We start from the raw sequence: 20,444 nt of genomic DNA, 5'->3' as shown, positions 1-20,444 counted from the left end.
GGAGATGGGGAGACAGTCCTGGATTACCCTGGGGGGGGGGGGCCACGTTACCACCGAGGTCCTGATGAGTGAAGGAGCGAGGTAGAGGGATCAGAGCCAAGGTCGATGGGACTCAGAAGCAGAAGGAGGAGAGACGCGCCTGCTGGCTTGGAAGATGGGAGGGGCTGAGTACAGGGACACGGGAGCCTGCAGAGGCCCGCTGCCCACTCCAGCCGGAGCCCTGTGGAAACGAGGGCAAGGCTCCTGGGGAGGGGCAGTTCCCCTTCCTGTGGGGCTGCTGACGTGACAGCCCCGTGACGGGGAGGACCAGCCTCCCAGTGGCCACACACCCTCGGGTCTCTGTCTTGAGGGCACCGAGGTCTCCTCCATCTGCACCGCCTGGACCACAGGGACGAGACGCCATGACCCCCAGCCTCACAGCCCTGCTCTGCCTCGGTGAGATGGAGGAGGGGGAGGGGAAGCCCCAGCCAGGGAGGGACCCCTCCCCACAGCCAGGCTGCTCTGTCAGGACACCCCAGGACTCAGGAGGCTCACGGGTAGGAGAGGCGCTGCTCAGGATTCAGGGCGAGCCTCTCACAGGGGTCTCTCTTCCAGGGCTGAGTGTGGGCCTGAGGACCCAGGAGCAGGCAGGTGAGTCTGTCCCCAGGTGTCCCAGCTCCCTCCTGATCATGGGGACAAGGGGCTACCCCCAGGCAGTGGGGTGGGGAACAGCAGTTCTGGGCTGAAGGAGGGGGAGTCTGGGAGGTTGGGGGCTGAGAGCTAGGGACCTGGGGGTGAGGATGTCTTGTGACCCAGCCTCTGATGTCCTTCCAGGCACCCTCCCCAAACCCACCATCTGGGCTGAGCCAGGCTCTGTGATCCCCTGGGGGAGCCCCGTGACCATCTGGTGTCAGGGGACCCTGGGGGTCCAGGTGTTCCATTTGGATAAAGAGGGAAACTCAGCTCCCTGGTACAGACAGCCCTCACTGGAGCCCGGGGACAAGGGCAAGCTCTCCATCCCACACATGACACAGCCCTATGCAGGGAGATATCACTGTTACTACCTCAGCCCCACTGGCTGGTCAGAGAGCAGTGACCCCCTGGAGCTGGTGGTGACAGGTGAGAGGACACTCGGGGGTCCCAGCCTCAGTCTCTGCCCTCAGGAAGGGGGTCTGCCCTCAGGGTTGTGTCCCTCTCACAGCCCAGCCCTGGGGGAGGAGAGCGGCATGTGAGCCCCCATTTCACAAGCTCCTTCCTTCTCTCCTAGAGGTCCACAGCAAACCCACCCTCTCAGCCCTGCCGAGCCCTGTGGTGACCTCGGGAGGGAACGTGACCCTCCAGTGTGATTCATGGGAGGGACTGGACAGGTTCATTCTGACTAAGGAAGGAGAACCCAAGTCCTCCTGGACCCTGGATGCACAGCGATACCCCCATGGGCAGACCCAGGCCCTGCTCCCCGTGGGTCACGTGACCCCCAGCCACAGGTGGATGTTCAGATGCCACGGCTTTTACAGGGACGCCCCCCAGGTGTGGTCGGCCCCCAGTGACCCCCTGGAGCTCCTGTTCCCAGGTGAGGAGGTCCCACCCTGGCCTCACGCACTTTTTGAGGCACGAGACAGATTATTAGATGCTTTTCTCCCAGGACTGTCCCAGATGAGAGGGTGGGGTGAGAGGGAAGCGGGGCGCACAGGACACACTGTGAGCAACAGTGAGGCCTGGGGACCAGGATGGGAGAAGGGGCTTCATGGGAGGAACCAGCCCCTACAGCCCACGGCTGGTCTCCCCCCAGGTGTGTCTGGGAAGCCCTCCCTCCTGACCCCGCAGGGCCCTGTCGTGGCCTCTGGACAGAGCCTGACCCTCCAGTGTCGCTCTGACGTCGGCTATGACAGATTCGCTCTGTCCCAGGAGGGGAGACAGGCCCTCCCCCAGCGCCCTGGCCGGCAGCCCCAGGCTGGGCTCTCTCAGGCCGACTTCCCCCTGGGCCCGGTGACCAACACCCTCGCGGGCCGGTACAGATGCTACGGTGGACACAACCTCTCCTCCGAGTGGTCGGCCCCCAGTGACCCCCTGGACATCCTGGTGGCAGGTGAGGAGCCAGCGGGTCAGTCAGGGACCCAGACTCTGCACAGGCCCTGCCGGGGGAGCCCCAGCTGGTGATGCTGGGACCAGGCATGAGGGGTCCCCAGGGAGGGAGGGAGAGAGACAGAGAGAGACGGGGGTGGGCAGGGAGAGGGATGGACTCGGAGAAAACAGAGACAGACAGAGATGAGGGGCCTCAGGGAGGCCCTGCTGAGTCGCAGTTAGGAACCAGGGGGCGGGCAGCCCCTCACCCCCCTTCCTCTCTCTAGGGTGGTTCCCTGACACGCCCTCCCTCTCGGTGCAGCCGGGCCCCGTGGTGGCCTCAGGAGAGAACGTGACCCTGCTGTGTCAGTCAAGGAGCACAAAGGAAACTTTCCTTCTGTCCAAGGAGGGGGCAGCCTGGCCCCCACTGCGTCTTAGATCAAAGTACCAAGGTGGGCATTTCCAGGCCGAATTCTCCATGAGTCCCGTGACCTCAGCCCACAATGGGACCTACAGGTGCTACAGCTCACTCAGCAGTAACCCCTACCTGCTGTCACACGCCAGTGCCCCCCTGGAGCTCGCGGTCTCAGGTGAGGGACCCTGACCCTGTCCTCTCTGACTCAGTCAGCTCAGGGCTCTGTCCCGAGCACTCTGGGCTAGGGTTGAGTGAGGGGACTGTGACGGAGGGTCACCCAGAGGGGGATCTGCCCCTCAGAGGCCCTCCCATACCCTCCCACACCTTCTCACCTCACCTGGAATCCGGAACCTGACGACTGTAGAGGAGACCACAGGGCAGGTGTAAGGGAAAGGTTTCATGAGGTGGGGACTCCAGGGTCAGCCCCACCCCCTTCCCGTCCTCATTCGCAGGACATACTGGGGGCCCCAGCCCCCCACCGACAGGCCCCAGTTCAACAACTGGGGAGTCACTGAGGCCTCTCTGCAGAGGGAGCACAGGCCACCCCAAGGCAGTTTCAGAGTCTCTGGGAGGATCTAATGCCCTCAGATCCTCAAGGACAGGCTGGGGGTCAAGGAGAGATGCCAGGAGGACCCCAGGGCTCCAGGGACTCGGAGGCTGGTGGATGAAGGGTGGGGGTCATGGAGAGGGAATGACCCCTCGGGGCCCATCTTGGGGGAGGAGCAGTGGGCTTATGTGGGGAGAAGCAGCCCCCGACCCTCACCTTCTGTCCTGACCCCCAGGAGGCTCTGAAGTTGGGGCCCTTCCCCCCACGGAGCCAGGCCCGCAGACGGGTGAGTGAGGGTCTGTGGGACATGGTGTTGGGTCCAGGGGGGCAGGGCTCAGTTTTGGCCTTGGTTCAGGCACCTCTGGAGACGCTGACTTGGACCCCCTTCCCCTGCCTGGGCCTCAGTTTCTCCAAGTGTAAAGGCAGAGAATCGTGGCCCGAAGCTTAGATTTCCTTCAGTTCTGACTTCTGGCTGTGACCCCCCAGGAGAGGAGGCCTCACAGGGAGGCCCCTGAGGATGTGACTGTATGGGGGCCTGTCCCCAGTGCCGCAGTGATGGTGGCATTGTACGGGGAGGGGGAGGGAAAGATGAAGAGTCCACCGCGCACAGCCGGCCCCTCCCCCAGTCCCTGCTGTGGTGGGGGAGGGGAGGGTAACAAGGAAGGACCCTCGGCTCCAGATGAGACCCTCGGACAGGCCCCCCTGCAGATGAGAAGCCCCCAGAGCACAAAGCTGGTGTCCACCTTGGATGGGGCGTGGCAGGAGGACAGCTCAGGGAGCCCACAGCCCTGGGTTCCAATCCCAGCTCTGCCACCTCCAGACTGGGTCACCTGGGGTTGGTGAATTCCCTCTCTGTGCCTCAGTTTCCTCATCTGTAAAATGGGTGGGGTGGGTTAGAGGAGATGAATGCACAGACCCCAGCACGAGCCTGCACACAGTAGGCGCTCAATTAAATGGCATCTTGGGCTCACTCATGACGTCACTGGTGCCCCAGGTCTCAAATGGTACCTGAACGTCCTGATTGGGGTCTCGGTGGCCTTCGTCCTGCTGCCCCTCGTCCTCCTCGTCCGACACCGGGGTCAGAGCAGACGCAGGAAGTCGGGTGAGTAGGGAACGGGGTGACCCAGACCCCTGGAGGTGGTGGGCTTAGGGCACCAGCCAAAGGGAAACCTAAGAGATGGGCAAGGTCAGCTTAGAAAAAGATTGTCCAGAGTCTGAAAGTCAAAAATCTAGAAAGAAAACACGTACTGTCAGCTGACATGTATAATTTAAGGTGTTCTCCCCCTTTTCAATCTCATGAAGGGTTGAAACATGTACGCAAGTATGAGTTCAGGTCTCCTTCTTTCCTCCTGAATCCCGAGTGAGGGGCGGGGGTCGTAAGAGTCCCAGGGCCGAGCCTCTGTCATCTGCCCCAGCCCAGGGCGAGGCTGATTTCCACCCTCCCGCAGGGGCTGCAGACCCAGAGCCCAAGGACACAGGCCTGCAGAGCAGGTAACTCCCGCCCCGAAGACCCCCAGGCCCGCCCCGCCAGCAGCTCCCCCTCATTCTCCCCCTAACACGCCCGCCTCCTCCCCAGCTCCTGCCCAGCCGCCGCCACCCAGGACCAGGCCCTCTGTGAGCAGAAGAGGACGGGGTGGGGGACACAGGGTTCTGGAGGCACCTGTGTGGGGGAGGGGAAGGCTGGGAAGGGGTGGGCTCAGGGGGTGCGGACTGAAACCCCACACTTCCCCTCACCCCTGGGTCTCAGTGGCCCCTTCTGGATGCACTGCGGGGGCTCCAGCCCTGAGGGATCTCAGGGGATCCCGCCAAGCGATACACACCCTGTTCCGCCCCAGCAGATGCTGCCGTGAAGGACACACAGCCTGAGGACGGGGTGCAGCTGGACCATCCGGTGAGACCCCTGCTCCTGTCCAGGCCACCAGAGACCTTCTTGTTGCCAAACTCAGTCCAAGGGACACGTCTCTGTCCTCACATCCCGGCTCCAGCAGCGTCCCACACTGACCTCTCCTTCCGGGCTTCCTGGGTCGTCCTGCTGTGACTCCACCCCTCCTGCTTCCTTGTGACCTCATGGCCCCTCCTTCGGGGTCCCCTTTCCTGGCTCCCCGTCCTCTGTCTGACCCTCTGGCGTTGCAGAGAAGCCCCACGTCTCAAGAGGATTTGTGAATAAGTGAATCACCTGAAAGTCCCCAGGCGCCCCTTCCTTCATTCACCCAAAAGCGGTGCACAAGGAGAGCGCATCCCCCCGGCTCCCTGTAGGTGCTGCAGGTGCAGCAGGGAGCTCACCTGGTGGGTGAGAAGACTATATGTAAAGAAGCAGGTAGCGTCCTAGAATGCAAGGTCCCGATAAGGAAAGTAAAGCAAGAGAAGGTTACAGAGTGCATGGTGGGGGGGCAGCAAGTGCAAAGGTCCTGAGGCAGGGACGCTTTTGCAGGAAGATGGCCGTGCGGCTGGAGCCAAATGTGCAAGGGAGATAACATGTTAATACAGAAATCAGAACCGTAGAAAGAATCCAGAGGCTCCAAGGTGTTAGGAGGTCCCCGGAGTTTCCATCAGGAAAGTGACCTGACCTAAGGTTTTAAAGCATCACTCTGCCAACACAGTGGAAAGCTGACGGAAGGAGATCACAGTGGATCCAGGAAGTCCCCTTTCTGTCCTACTCTCTCCCTCCAGCAGAACAGGCAGGATGCAGGACGTACAGGCAGGAGGGGACGTACGCCCAGGTGAACCACTCAAGATCAAGACTAAGGCGGGGGGTGGCCACCTCTCCTTCCTCCCTGTCGGGGAGATTGCTGGACACGAAGGACAGACAAGCGGAAGAGGACGGGCAGAGGGACGGTCAGGTGGGCCCCATCCTGTCTGGGCCCCCAGGCTTCCTCCACCCCAACCACACACCCTCCCTCCCTCTCCCCCACCGCAGGCCGCTGCATCTGAAGCCCCCCAGGATGTGACCTATGCCCAGCTGAACCACTCGACCGTCAGACGGGAGACTGCACCCCCTGCCCCCCAGTCAGGGGAGCCCCCAGAAGAGCCCAGCGTGTATGCTGCTCTCGCCGTCCGCTAGCCCAGGAAGGACCCAGACCCCACGCTCCAGGGAGGAAGACTGCACGGACCCCGGAAGGCACAGGAGCTGCCTGCCCGCAGTGGACACCACCTAACGACCAACAGACAGCCTGGACCCCCAACACAGACCACCAGGAGCCCCTGGGACCCTTTGGCAGTCACCTGACTCTACCCTCAAAGATAACTAATAGCCTTACATTTGCAACAGACTTCTCAAAAATCAATGTGTGAGTTGAAAACCAAAATCAAAACGAAAAAAAAAAAAAAAAACAGAAGTGGGAAAATGTTTTCAATGAATGATAATGTAAATAATACACATCAAACATATGAAATGAGAAAATTAAGAATCATGAATGAATATATTAGAAAAGGCTTTAAAAAAATCGATGACCTAACATATCATACCAAGACTTCAGGAAAAAATAGCAAATTATTTCAAATGAAGGTAGAAGGTGGGAATAATAATGACAAGGGTAGCTAATAATGAAGACAACCAAAAAGTAGAGAAAATCAATTAAGGCTAAAAATAAACTCATTCCTGAAAACATTCATGAATCCTAGCCACCACAGCCGAGGGAAAAAGAGAGAAGGCACACACTTCTAATATCATGAAAGGAATTGCACACAGCACTACAAATCCTACAAACTTTATAAAAATAGTAACAGAACGTTATGAAAAATTTGATGCCAACATACAGAAAACGTAGATGGAATGGAAATCTTCACGTGTACAATTTACTAAATGGATATAAGAATAAGTGGAAAATCTATCCCCTTATACATTGACTCTAATCAAAACTTACCCACGACTGAACTATATAGAATCTAGAAAAGTCAAAAGGAAAGGAATAGCAGAACGCTGGTTCCCGGGGTTGGAGCGAGGGGGAAATGGGAAGATATTGGTCAAAGGGCACAAGCTTCCAGTTATAAGATGAATAAGTCTTGGGGATCTAATATACAGCATGGTGGTTACAGCTAATCGCACTGTATCCCATTCTTGAGTGTTTTTTTTTTTTCCTTCGGTACGCGGGCCTCTCACTCTTGTGGCCTCTCCCATTGCAGCGCACAGGCTCCGGACGCGCAGGCTCAGCGGCCATGGCTCACGGGCCCAGCCGCTCCGCGGCATGTGGGATCTTCCCGGAGCGGGGCACGAACCCGTGTCCCCTGCATCGGCAGGCAGACTCTCAACTACTGCGCCACCAGGGAAGCCCCTCTTAAGTGTTTTGAAGAGAGCAGATCTCAAATGTTCTCACCAAAAAAAGAAATGGCGACTGTGTGATGGGATGCGGACAAATGCTCGGACGGTCATCACTGTCCGACGTGTAAGTGTGCAGCTCAGGCGGCTTCACTGGTGATTTCTTCCGAGCACTTATGTACTCGTGAGAGATACACGCACATGCACACACACCCCAAAAGTGCACAAACACTTCCCGAGAACAGAAAAAGAAGAAACACACCTCAACACATCAGCTCAGGAAAATATTTACACCAAAACCTGACAAGGGAATTATACATGGGGAAGTCACAGGAAGATCTCTCACATGAGCTTAGATGGAAATCCCTAAACAAAGTGTACACAAATGAGATGTAGTGATATATTAAAAGGACATTACTTCATGACCGTACTGTGGGGTTTTTTTTCGAAGGACAGAGCAACTTAAAATTTAAAAGATCTATTACATAATGCAATACACTAACAGAACAAGTAAAAAATAATCATCTCAATAGATGCAGACAAAGCCTTCAATAAAATATACCAACAATTCCTGGTGAAAATAAAATCGCATCAGAAATAGAAGGGAATTCCCTTTCATTGATGAGGGCATGTTTAACAACACCAGACGTCATTTGTACAGGTGAGAACCTGAGGTCCTTTCGTCTACGACTGGCAATGATCCAAGTATGTTCCATATGACCACTTGTATTCACCAGGGCCCTCGAGGCACCAACCAAGTAAGTGAAACAAAACAAGGCGAGAAGCTCTGAAGTGGGTAAGAATAATATTGTATTACTAAGAGACTGCACAGCTGTGTTCGTAGAAAATCCCAAATAATGTAAAGATCTTCTACTCTAATTAAAAAGTTTTCCTGCATCGCTGCATACGTGGTCAATATATAGAATTCAACTGCCTTCGAGACTTCCGGTTCTGGATTGAGATGAAGTAAATGAACGTCTCCCTGTTCCCTGACTTTATACCAGTGACGTGATTGTATACTCCTGACTTCCAAGAGCCGTAAGATAATATATTTGGGCTGTTTTTCTTTTTTTGAATTTTATTTTATTTTTTTATACAGCAGGTTCTTATTAGTTATCCATTTAATACATATGAGTGTATATATGTCAATCCCAATCTCCCAATTCATCACACCACCACCTCCACCCCCCCGCCACTTTCCCCCCTTGGTGTCCATAGGTTTGTTCTCTACATCTGTGTCTTAATTTCTGCCCTGCAAACCGGTTCATCTGTACCATTTTTCTAAGTTCCACATAGATGTGTTAATATACGATATTTGTTTTTCTCTTTCTGACTTACTTCACTCTGTATGACAGTCTCTGGATCCATCCACATCTCTACAAATGACCCAATTTCATTTCTTTTTATGCCTGAGTAATATTCCATTGTATATATGTACCACATCTTCTTTATCCATTCGTCTGTTGATGGGCATTTAGGTTGCTTCCATGACCTGGCTATTGTAAATAGTGCTGCAATGAACATTGGGGTGCATGTGTCTTTTTGAATTATGGTTTTCTCTGGGTATATGCCCAGTAGTGGGATTGCTGGGTCATGTGGTAATTCTATTTTTAGTTTTTTTTTTTTTTTTTTTGCGGTACATGGGCCTCTCACTGTCGTGGCCTCTCCCGTTGCGGAGCACAGGCTCCGGACGTACAGGCTCAGCGGCCATGGCTCACGGGCCCAGCCGCTCCGCGGCATGTGGGATCTTCCCGGGCCGGGGTACAAACCTGTGTCCCCTGCATCGGCAGGCAGACTCTCAACCACTGCGCCACCAGGGAAGCCCCCTATTTTTAGTTTTTTAAGGAACCTCCATACTGTTCTCCATAGTGGCTGTATCAATTTACATTCCCACCAGCAGTGCAAGAACGTTCCCTTTTCTCCACACCCTCTCCAGCATTTGTTGTTTGTAGATTTTCTGATGATGCCCATTCTAACTGGTGTGAGGTGATGCAACTCACTTTGGTTTTGATTTGCATTTCTCTAATAATTAGTGATGTTGAGCAGCTTTTCATGTGCTTCTTGGCCATCTGTATGTCTTCTTTGGAGAAATGTCTATTTAGGTCTTCTGCCTATTTTTGGATTGGGTTGTTTTTTTCATATTGAGCTGCATCAGCTGTTTATATATTTTGGAGATAATCCTTTGTTGATTCGTTTGCAAATATTTTCTCCCATTCTGAGGGTTGTCTTTTCATCATTTTTGTAGTTTCCTTTGCTGTGCAAAAGCTTTGAAGTTTCATTAGGTCCCATTTGTTTATTTTTGTTTTTATTTCCATTACTCTAGGAGGTGGATCAAAAAAGATCTTGCTGTGGTTTATGTCAAAGAGTATTCTTCCTATGTTTTCCTCTGAGAGTTTTATAGTGTCCAGTCTTACATTTAGGTCTCTAATACATTTTGAGTTTATTTTTGTGTATGGTGTTAGGGAGTGTTCTCATTTCATTCTTTTACATGTAGCTGTCCAATTTTCCCAGCACCACTTATTGAAGAGACTGCCTTTTCTCCATTGTATATCCCGGCCTCCTTTGTCATAGATTAGTTGACCATAGGTGTGTGGGTTTATCTCTGGGCTTTCTATCCTGTTCCATTGACCTATATTTCTGTTATTCTGCCAGTGCCATACTGTCTTCATTACTGTAGCTTTGTAGTATAGTCTGAAGTTAGGGAGTCTGATTCCTCCAGCTCCATTTTTTTACCCTCAAGACTGCTTTGGCTATCTGGGGTCCTTTGTGGTTCCATAAAAATTTTAAGTTTTGTTCCAGTTCTGTAAAAATAGCCATTGGTAATTTGATAGAGATTGCACTGAATCTGTAGATTGCTTTGGGTAGTATAGTCATTTTCACAATATTGATTCTTCCAATCCAAGAACATGGCATATCTCTCCATCTGTTGGTATCATCTTTAATTTCTTTCATCAGTGTCTTATAGTTTTCTGCATACAGGTCTTTTGTCTCCCTAGGTAGGTTTATTCATAGGTATTTTATTCTTTTTGTTGCAATGGTAAACAGGAGTGTTTCCTTAATTTCTCTTTCAGCTTTTTCATCATTAGTTCATAGGAATGCAAGAGATTTCTGTGCATTAATTTTGTATCCTGCAACTTTACCAAATTCATTGATTAGCTCTAAGTGGTTTTCTGGTGGCATCTTTAGGATTCTCTATGTATGTATTCTCTCATGTCATCTGCAAACAGTGACAGTTTTACTTCTTCTTTTCCAATTTGTATTTCTTTTTCTTCTCTGATTGCCGTGGCTAGGTCTTCCAAAACTATGTTGAATAAAAGCGGCAAGAGTGGACAACCTTGTCTCGTTCCTGATCTTAGAGGAAATACTTCGTTTTTCACCATTGAGAATGATGTTTGCTATGGGTTTGTCATATATGGCCTATATTATGTTGAGGTAGGTTCCCTCTATGCCCACTTTCTGGAGAGTTTTTATCATAAATGGGTGATGAATTTTGTCAAAAGCTTTTTCTGAATTTATTGAGATGATCATATGGTTTTTATTCTTCAATTTGTTAATATGGTGTATCACATTGATTTGCATATATTGAAGAATCCTTGCATCCCCGGGATAAACCCCACTTGATCATGGTGTATGATCCTTTTAATGTGTTGTTGGATTCTGTTTGCTAGTATTTTGTTGAGGATTTTTGCATCTATACTCATCAGTGAAATTGGTCTGTAATTTTCTTTTTTTGTAATATCTTTGTCTGGTTTTTGTATCAGGGTGATGATGGCCTCATACAATGAGTTTGGGGGTGTTCCTTCCTCTGCAATTTTTTGGAAGAGTTTGAGAAGCATGGGTGTTAGCTCTTCTGTAAATGTTTGATAGAATTCACCTGTGAAGCCAGCTGGTCCTGGACTTTTGTTTGTTGGAAAATTTTCATCAGAGTTTCAATTTCATTACTTGTCATAGGTCTGTTCATATTTTCTATTTCTTCCTGGTTCACTCTTGGAAGGTTATACCTTTCTAAGAATTTGTCCATTTCTTCCAGGTTGTTCATTTTATTCACATAGAGTTGCTTGTAGTAGTCTCTTAGGATGCTTTGTATTTCTGCAGTGTCTGTTGTAACTTCTCCTTTTTCATTTCTAATTTTATTGATCTGAGTCCTCTCCCTCTTTTTCTTGATGAGTCTGGCTACTGGTGCATCAATTTTGTTTATCTTCTCAACGAACCAGCTTTTAGTTTTATTGATCTTTGCTATTATTTTCTTTGTTTCTATTTCCTTTATTTCTGCTCTGATCATTATGATTTCTTTCCTTCTGCTAACTTTGGGCTTTGTTTGTTCTTCTTTCTCTAGTTCCTTTAGGTGTAAGGTTAGATTGTTTATTTGAGATGTTTCCTGTTTCTTGAGGTAGGCTTGTATTGCTATAAACTTCCTTCTTAGAACTGCTTTTGCTGCATCCCATAGGTTTTGGGTCGTCGTGTTTTCGTTGTCATTTGTCTCTAGGTATTTTTTTTTTTTTATTTCCTCTTTTATTTATTCCGTGATCTCTTGGTTATTTAGTAACATACTGTTTAGCCTCCATGTGTTCGTGGTTTTTACATTTTTTCCCCCTGTAATTGATTTCTAATCTCATAGCGTTGTGGTCAGAAAACATGCTTCATATGATTTCAATTTTTAAAAATTTACTGAGGCTTGATTTGTGACCTAAGATGTGATCTATCCTGGATAGTGTTCCGTGCACACTTGAAAAGAAAGTGTAATCTGCTGTTTTTGGGTGGAATGTCCTATAAATATCAATTAAATCTCTCTGGTCTATTGTGTCATCTAAAGCTTGTGTTTCCTTATTAATTTTCTGTTTGGATGATCTGTCCATTGGTGTAAGTGAGGTGTTAAAAGTCCCCCACTATTATTGTGTTACTGTCAATTTCCTCTTTTATAGCTGATAGTTGCCTTATGTATTGAGGTGCTCCTATGTTGGGTGCATATATATTTATAATTGTTATATCTTCTTCTTGGATTGATCCCTTGATCATTATGTCCTTCCTTTTCTCTTGTAACATACTTTATTTTAAACTCTATTTTATCTGAGTATTGCTACTCCAGCTTTCTTTTGATTTCTAATTTTCATGGAATATCTTTTTCCGTCCCCTCACTTTCAGTCTGTATGTGTCCCTAGGTCTGAATTGGGTCTCTTGTAGACAGCCTATATATGGGTCTTGTTTTTGTATCCATTCAGCAAGCCTGTGTCTTTTGGTTGGAGCATTTAATCCATTCATGTTTAAGGTAATTATCGATACGTATGTTCCTATTCCCATTTTCTTAATTGTTTGGGGTTTGTTTTTGTAGGTCCTGTTCTTCTGTAGTGTTTCTCACTTAGAGAAGTTCCTGTAGCATTTGTTGTAGAGCTGGTTTTGTGGTGCTGAATTCTCTTAGCGTTTGCTTGTCTGTAAAGGTTTTGATTTCTCCGTCGAATCTGAATGAGATCCTTGCTGGGTAGAGTAATCTCGGTTGTAGATTCTTCCCTTTCATCATTTTAAATATGTCATGCCACTCCCTTCTGGCTTGTAGAGTTTCTGCTGAAAAATCAGCTGTTAACCTTTTGGGAATTCCCTCGTATGTTGTTTTTCCCTTGTTGCTTTCAATATTTTTTCTTCGTCTTTTTGTCAATTTGATTACTACGTGTCTTGGCGTTTTTCTCCTTGGGTTTATCCTACCTGGGACTCTCTGTGCTTCCTGGACGTGGGTGGCTGTTTCCTTTCCTATGTTAGGGAAGTTTTCAACTACAATCTCTTCAAATGTTTTCTCAGATCCTCTCTCTCTCTCTTCTTTTTTTGGGACCCTTATAATGCAAATGTTATTGCGTTTAATGCTGTCCCAGAGGTCTCTTAGGCTGTCTTCATTTCTTTTCATTCTTTTTTCTTTACTCTCTTCCACAGCAGTGAATTCCACCATTCTGTCTTCCAGGTCACTTATCTGTTCTTCTGCCTCAGTTATTCTGCTATCGATTCCTTCTAGTGTAATTTTCATTTCAGTTATTGTATTGTTCACCTCTGTTTGTTTGTTCTTTAATTCTTCTAGGTCTTAAACCTTTCTTGCATCTTCTCGATCTTTGCCTCCACTCTTTTTCTGAGGTCCTGGATCATCTTCACTATCATTATTCTGAATTCTTTTTCTGGAAGGTTGCCTATCTACACATCATTTAGTTGTTTTTCTGGGGTTTTATCTTGCTCCTTCACCTGCTACGTAGCCCTCTGCCTTTTCATCTTGTCTATCTTTCTGTGAATGTGGTTTTTGTTCCACAGGCTGCAGGACTGTAGTTCTTCTTGCTTCTGCTGTCTGCCCTCTGGTGGTGGATGAGGCTATCTAAGAGGCTTGTGCAAGTTTCCTAATGGGAGGGACTGGTGGTGGGTAGAGCTGGGTGTTGCTCTGGTGGGCAGAACTCAGTAAAACTTTCATCTGCTTGTCTGCTGATGGATGGGGCTGAGTTCCCTCCCTGTTGGTTGTTTGGCCTGAGGCGACCCAACACTGGAGCCTTCCCTGGGCTCTTTGGTGGGGCTAATGGCAGACTCTGGGAGGGCTCTCGCCAAGGAGTACTTCCCAGAACTTCTGCTGCCAGTATCCTTGTCCCCATGGTGAGCCACAGCCACCCCCTTCCTCTGCAGGAGACCCTCCAACACTAGCAGGTAGGTCTGGTTCAGTCTCCTATGCAGTCACTGCTCCTTCCCCTGGGTCCTGACGTGCACACTACTTTGTGTGTGCCCTCCAAGAGTGGAGTCTCTTTCCCCCAGTCCTGTTGAAGTCCTGCAATCAAATCCCACTAGCCTTCAAAGTCTGATTCTCTAGGAACTCCTCCTCCCGTTGCTGGACTCCGAGGTCGGAAAACCTGACGTGGGGCTCAGAGCCTTCACTCCGGTGGGTGGACGTCTGTGGTGTAAGTGTTCTCCAGTTTGTGAGTCACCCACCCAGCGGTTATGGGATTTGATTTTATTGTGATAGCGCCCCTCCTACCGTCTCATTGCAGCTTCTCCTTTGTCTTTGGACGTGAGGTATCTTTTTTGGTGAGTTCCAGTGTCTTCCTGTCGATGACTGTTCAGCAGTTAGTTGTGATTCCGGTTCTCTCAAGAGGGAGTGAGAGCACGTCCTTCTACTCCGCCATCTTGAACCACAGATGTCACTTTTAAATACAGGCGTCCTAGCACTTAGTTGGCCTGTCCTCATCTCTGAAAAATGTTCAATTCTTCATTTCTTTGGCCGTTGTTATACGTCACGACCTTTCCTTCTGACACTTACAATAGATACGACGTGGGCCCTCCTCATTCTATTCCCCAAGTATCTTGAATTTCCATTTCTGGTCTCTCTAACCTTCATTGTGGAACATTTCCTCGATATTGTTTTCAATTCCATAATTGGTCCCTCAGCTGTCTTGTCCTTGATGGGATGACATTTTTTATTGTGTTCAACCTACTGGATTTGTCACCTCTACCTTTTCTAACTCTTAATAACTGCCCTTTCTTTTATAAAATAATCCATATGGTTGCCTCCCTTTATTTTTCAGATACTTAAACACGCTTAATTTAAATCGACTGTCATATTTTCCTACTGATTCTTTTTTTTCATATTTTTATTTCAGCAAAGCCACTAATTGTGTTGTGATACAATCAAGATATTCACATCAAGTATGTCCTAGACTTTTTTTCAGCTCTTTATTGGTTTCCTACTGATTCTGTTCCCTTGCCTAGGACACCCGCACTCGTCCGCAGACGGCTGTCCGTAGCACTGTCATCACTACTAGGGGCACTGTGATGTCCATTCCTGTTCAAGGCTCTGCCCTCACACCCCCGGTCTCTCCTAGAAGGCTTCTCCCGGGGCTGTCCTGGGAGTCAGGCTGACCAGGGGAGACTGCTGCAGCTGCTCTGCCCCGTGCTGCCCACCGTCTCAGACTTAGCATCTGCTCACAGCTGTGGCCTCAGGGATGGTCCAATGGGACCCTCACACTCTCACGAGGGTGGACACCCGTGGCTGACAATCGTGGACTGAGTCTGTTTCATGCCACACAGGGAGGGTCCAGAAACGCGGGGAAGTGGGGCCGCAGCTTCAACCTTCACCTGGAGCCCTGACCCCTCCCTGCCTGTGAGGACCTGGGTCCCTCTCTCTGTCCACACAGGTGGGAACCTCCTCCCTATGACCCCCTTGATGATCCCGGTCAGTGGGCGCCACTCAGCCTAGTTGCCTCTTCTTTGGTCTAGTTCCCTCTCCATTTGAGGAACTTTCTTTCTCTTTTTCTGCATGTGTCTGTGGGTACGTGTTTCAGAAATATTCAAAATAGCACTTCTCAGTGTTAGGAGCAGAGGAGGGCTCTTAGGTGGGCACCACAATCACCCACTTTGCCGTGGAGTCTGAGCCCAGGATCCTTTCATGTCCCACCCACTGCTGTTGTCACCTGCTCTGGAAATTAACAATGGTGATCCTGCAATGAACCTGACACCATTGAGCTCACAGCCACTCTGAGGAGTGCGGCTTGCGACAACATGCAGAGGAGGAAACTCAGGCTCAGAAAGGGCATTGCCCTCACGGTCACAAGAGCAGTGGGGACAGATTTCAATAGAGATGTTTTCCTTCAAACTGAGACCTCTAACTCAAATCAAGGTCCCCTAAGCTTTCAGGCAGGATGACAAGACGGGGAGGAGAGCCCTGTCCAAGGATTAAGGGCCACCAAGCAGGCAGGAATGACTCAGGGGTTTGTTCCCAGGAAGGTGGAGTGGACGCTGTTTCAAGAAAAAGGGAGAAGTCCCTGAAGGGAGCTGAGATAGAAAGCAAAGCCACACTCTGGGGCCAGGGGAGCATGTTTCCTTCCTTATTTCCCCGAACTTCTCCTCTGTGCTCATTGCCACACTGACCTCCAGGGAGCTGTAGGCAGATGTTAAACGTGTGTCTCTGCTGACCTGAGCTATACGGTGCAGCAGGAACCTGCAACCTCCCTGAAGCATCGCCAGGGCCTGGGTGACCCCTGTCCATGGTGAGGACCCCACAGGGACCTGCCAATGGACCGGCTGAGGACGAAGGAGACCCAACGGGGAGGCTCTGAGAGGGAAAGACGTGCTCGGGTCACCCTCACCTGGAAGGGGCGTCTCAGGAAGACACCGGGTCTGTCATGGGAATGAGAGCCAGGCTCCTGGGGAGGGGCAGTTCCCCTTCCTGTGGGGCTGCTGATGTGACAGCCCTGTGACCGGGAGGACCAGCCTCCCAGTGGACACACCCTCGGGTCACCGGCCTGAGGGCACCGTGGTCTCCTCCATCTGCACCGCCTGGACCACAGGGACGAGACGCCATGACCCCCAGCCTCACGGCCCTGCTCTGCCTCGGTGAGATGGAGGAGAGGGAGGGGAAGCCCCAGCCAGGGAGGGACCCCTCCCCACAGCCAGGCTGCTCTGTCAGGACACCCCAGGACTCAGGAGGCTCACGGGTAGGAGAGGCGCTGCTCAGGATTCAGGGCGAGCCTCTCACAGGGGTCTCTCTTCCAGGGCTGAGTGTGGGCCTGAGGACCCAGGAGCAGGCAGGTGAGTCTGTCCCCAGGTGTCCCAGCTCCCTCCTGATCATGGGGACAAGGGGCCACCCCCAGGCAGTGGGGTGGGGAACAGCAGTTCTGGGCTGAAGGAAGGGGGAGTCTGGGAGGTTGGGGGCTGAGAGCTGGGGACCTGGGGGTGAGAATGTCTTGTGACCCAACCTCTGATGTCCTTCCAGGCACCCTCCCCAAACCCACCATCTGGGCTGAGCCAGGCTCTGTGATCCCCTGGGGGAGCCCCGTGACCATCTGGTGTCAGGGGACCCTGGGGGTCCGGGAGTTCTATCTGAATGAAGAGGGAAGCTCACCTCCCTGGTACAGACAGCCCTCACTGGAGCCCGGGGACAAGGGCAAGTTCTCCATCTCACACATGACACAAGACTATGCAGGGAGATATCACTGTTACTACCTCAGCTCCACTGGCTTGTCAGAGCGCAGTGACTCCCTGGAGCTGGTGGTGACAGGTGAGAGGACACTCGGGGGTCCCAGCCTCAGGCTCTGCCCTCAGGAAGGGGGTCTGCTCTCAGGGGTGTGTCCCTCTCACAGCCCAGCCCTGGAGGAGGAAAGGGGGGTGTGAGTCCCATTTCACAAGCTCCCTCCTTCTCTCCTAGAGGTCCACAGCAAACCCACCCTCTCAGCCCTGCTGAGCCCTGTGGTCACCTCGGGAGGGAACGTGACCCTCCAGTGTGGCTCATGGGAGGGACTGGACGGGTTCATTCTGACTAAGGAAGGAGAACCCAAGTCCTCCTGGACCCTGGATGCACAGCGATACCCCCATGGGCAGACCCAGGCCCTGATCCCCGTGGCTCGCGTGACCCCCAGCCACAGGTGGATGTTCAGATGCCACGGCTTTTACAGGGACACCCCCCAGGTGTGGTCGGCCCCCAGTGACCCCCTGGAGCTCCTGTTCCCAGGTGAGGAGGTCCCACCCTGGCCTCACGCACTTTTTGAGGCACGAGACAGATTATTAGATGCTTTTCTCCCAGGATTGTCCCAGATGAGAGGGTGGGGTGAGGGGGGAGCGGGGCGCACAGGACAGAGACACAGAGTGTGAGCGACAGTGAGGCCTGCGGACCAGGATGGGAGAAGGGGCTTCATGGGAGGAACCAGCCCCTACAGCCCACGGCTGGTCTTCCCCCAGGTGTGTCTGCGAAGCCCTCCCTCCTGACCCCGCAGGGCCCTGTCGTGGCCTCTGGACAGAGCCTGACCCTCCAGTGTCGCTCTGACGTCGGCTATGACAGATTCGCTCTGTCCCAGGAGGGGAGACAGGCCCTCCCCCAGCGCCCTGGCCGGCAGCCCCAGGCTGGGCTCTCTCAGGCCGACTTCCCGCTGGGCCCGGTGACCAACACCCACGCGGGCCGGTACAGATGCTATGGTGGACACAACCTCTCCTCCGAGTGGTCGGCCCCCAGTGACCCCCTGGACATCCTGGTGGCAGGTGAGGAGCCAGCAGGTCAGTCAGGGACCCAGACTCTGTACAGGCCCTGCCGGGGGAACCCCAGCTGGTGATGCTGGGACCAGGCGTGAGGGGTCCCCAGGGAGGGAGGGAGAGAGACAGAGAGAGACGGGGGTGGGCAGGGAGAGGGATGGACTCGGAGAAAACAGAGACAGACAGAGATGAGGGGCCTCAGGGAGGCCCTGCTGAGTCGCAGTTAGGAACCAGGGGGCGGGCAGCCCCTCACCCCCCTTCCTCTCTCTAGGGTGGTTCCCTGACACGCCCTCCCTCTCGGTGCAGCCGGGGCCTGTGGTGGCCTCAGGAGAGAACGTGACCCTGCTGTGTCAGTCAAGGAACCCAAGGGAAACTTTCCTTCTGTCCAAGGTGGGGGCAGCCCGGCCCCCACTGCGTCTTAGATCAAGGTACCGAGATGGGCATTTCCGGGCCGAATTCTCCATGAGTCCCGTGACCTCAGCCCACAATGGGACCTACAGGTGCTACAGCTCACTCAGCAGTAACCCCTACTTGCTGTCACACGCCAGTGCCCCCCTGGAGCTCGCGGTCTCAGGTGAGGGACCCTGACCCTGTCCTCTCTGACTCAGTCAGCTCAGGGCTCTGTCCCCAGAAATGTCTGAGGTAGTAATGAATGAGGGGACACAGTGGGCCTCCAGAGAGGAGGACATTCAGTGGCCCCTGACTCCAAAGTCTCATCACTGGATCCTGGGTCCTCAGCTGTTGAATCAGTGGGAACTCCCAGAAGTAGGAGAGTAAGATTATAGGGTTCAATCTCAGACTGAACACAGAACACACAGCACTCAATTATTTCTGTCTTAAGAGACCACTTGTCTCACTAATCCTGAGCACCGGGGGCACAGCCAACGCTGTTCCAAAGCGATTCAAAAGCAGGTTCTGAATTCAAAGAACACATGGAGGCTGAGAGAATCCAATGAGGAGAGCAGAGGGAACCTGGCATATTAGAGGCAGGGTTCATTAAGGAACCGTGTAGAAGCTGTACTATGAGAATGGGAGGCTTTGAGGACACAGAACCCAGGAGAAGGGCTCGTGTCTCCCCAACTCCTCACTCACACCCTCACTTTACGATTCTCATGAGCAGGTGACACCATCCACCCGCCACAAAACAAGTCAGATCCCACGAGTGATGAAATCAGGCAGATATGGGGCTGGGCTCCGAGGGTCATGTCCTGTCAAGGAGAGGCAGGTTCCCTGGGTGGACATCCTGGAGTCTAGGGTGACTCGGATCTGCTCTGACCTTGTGATCTCTTGTCTAGAATTCCTACCCTCACACCCGCAAGACTACCCTCACACCCGCAAGGTTCTCAGTGGAGAACCTCATCCGGATGGGCATGGCCGGCTCAGTCCTGCTGGGCCTCGGGATTCTGCTCTTTCAGGCTCAACACGGCCACGGAGGAGCCCAAGATGCAGCCAGGAGCTGAACACAAGAGGGGACCGTGCACCGTCCCGAGTGGTGGAGCCCTGTCATGACCTTATGTGCCCAGGAGGTTCTGGAAGAGAATCTGCAGCACGTGTTGTGTGAACTGTCTGACCAGGGAGGGAGAGACATGGTGTGGGTGCAGAAGAAGGCCTGGGAGTCCCTGTGGAGGACTGGGCCTCGGTTAACCATGGTGCCTTCCCACCCCACCAGTGATGACTCTCCCTGACTGCCCCGTCCCCTCTCACCCCTGTGACCTGAGGCACATCCCACACGGCAGGTTTGGGTCCTTACCTTTATACATATTCATGTTCTGTTTCACTTATCATGAAACACATGTTTCTTTATTTTTAATTTCCACGTTCGCTAATGTGTGTCATTGACCCTTATTCGTTCATCCCATAACACAGACTCTGTTTTAATAACTGAATAAGCGGGTGAAAACAGTCTCCAGTTTGGAACAGGTAAATCTAAAACTATTCCCTAAAACTTTTCCTGGACCCATCGATCTATTCTCTCCTCATGAGACAACACCTAGTACAGTTTCTCCAGAAACACGAGGTGTTTGAATGAGCACAACGGTGTCTGAAGTGACAGCCAGTGGGTGTACTGCTAAAATGGCTCTAAAAATGTATCACTTTTTCAAAAGCCCTAACTGTGGCAATCGTCTGTTTCTTTGGTGTGAATACTCTCTTTTGGCCAACTTCACGGTGCCAGTGGGAATGCACTGTTTGCAGAGCTGGAATGTGCACGTGAG

General features: G+C 51.6%; 2 protein-coding genes across 2 annotated transcripts in view; one reads left to right on the top strand and one right to left on the bottom strand.

Annotated features, from left to right (window-relative positions):
* Positions 1–20,444, bottom strand: part of NLRP7 (NLR family pyrin domain containing 7) — a 116,484-nt gene that overhangs the window by 24,706 nt on the left and 71,334 nt on the right. The window lies entirely within an intron of this gene.
* On the top strand, positions 357–20,342 carry LOC116743997 (leukocyte immunoglobulin-like receptor subfamily B member 5). Its single transcript, XM_032613281.1, has 20 exons — positions 357–435; positions 595–630; positions 814–1,098; positions 1,247–1,549; positions 1,769–2,065; positions 2,328–2,630; positions 3,238–3,288; positions 3,997–4,104; positions 4,418–4,493; positions 4,579–4,616; positions 4,838–4,893; positions 5,920–6,062; positions 7,397–7,441; positions 16,466–16,602; positions 16,762–16,797; positions 16,982–17,266; positions 17,414–17,716; positions 17,944–18,240; positions 18,503–18,805; positions 19,527–20,342. Exons 1-20 carry the CDS (start codon positions 402–404, stop codon positions 19,790–19,792), a joined length of 3,402 nt encoding a protein of 1,133 aa, XP_032469172.1. The 5' UTR covers positions 357–401; the 3' UTR covers positions 19,793–20,342.

This window comes from Phocoena sinus, chromosome 19 (assembly GCF_008692025.1).
Source record: "Phocoena sinus isolate mPhoSin1 chromosome 19, mPhoSin1.pri, whole genome shotgun sequence".
In the NCBI taxonomy this organism is placed as follows: domain Eukaryota; kingdom Metazoa; phylum Chordata; class Mammalia; order Artiodactyla; family Phocoenidae; genus Phocoena; species Phocoena sinus.
This window is presented reverse-complemented; position numbering and strand designations above follow the sequence as displayed.

Bases quoted from the DNA above. Each gene is read 5' to 3' on its own strand.
- LOC116743997 (XM_032613281.1), top strand. From the start codon at position 402: ATGACCCCCAGCCTCACAGCCCTGCTCTGCCTCG. The intron at 2,066-2,327 runs GTGAGGAGCCAG...TCCTCTCTCTAG, and splicing joins CCTGGACATCCTGGTGGCAG to GGTGGTTCCCTGACACGCCC. The intron at 6,063-7,396 runs GCCCAGGAAGGA...GTAAGTGTGCAG, and splicing joins GCTGCTCTCGCCGTCCGCTA to CTCAGGCGGCTTCACTGGTG.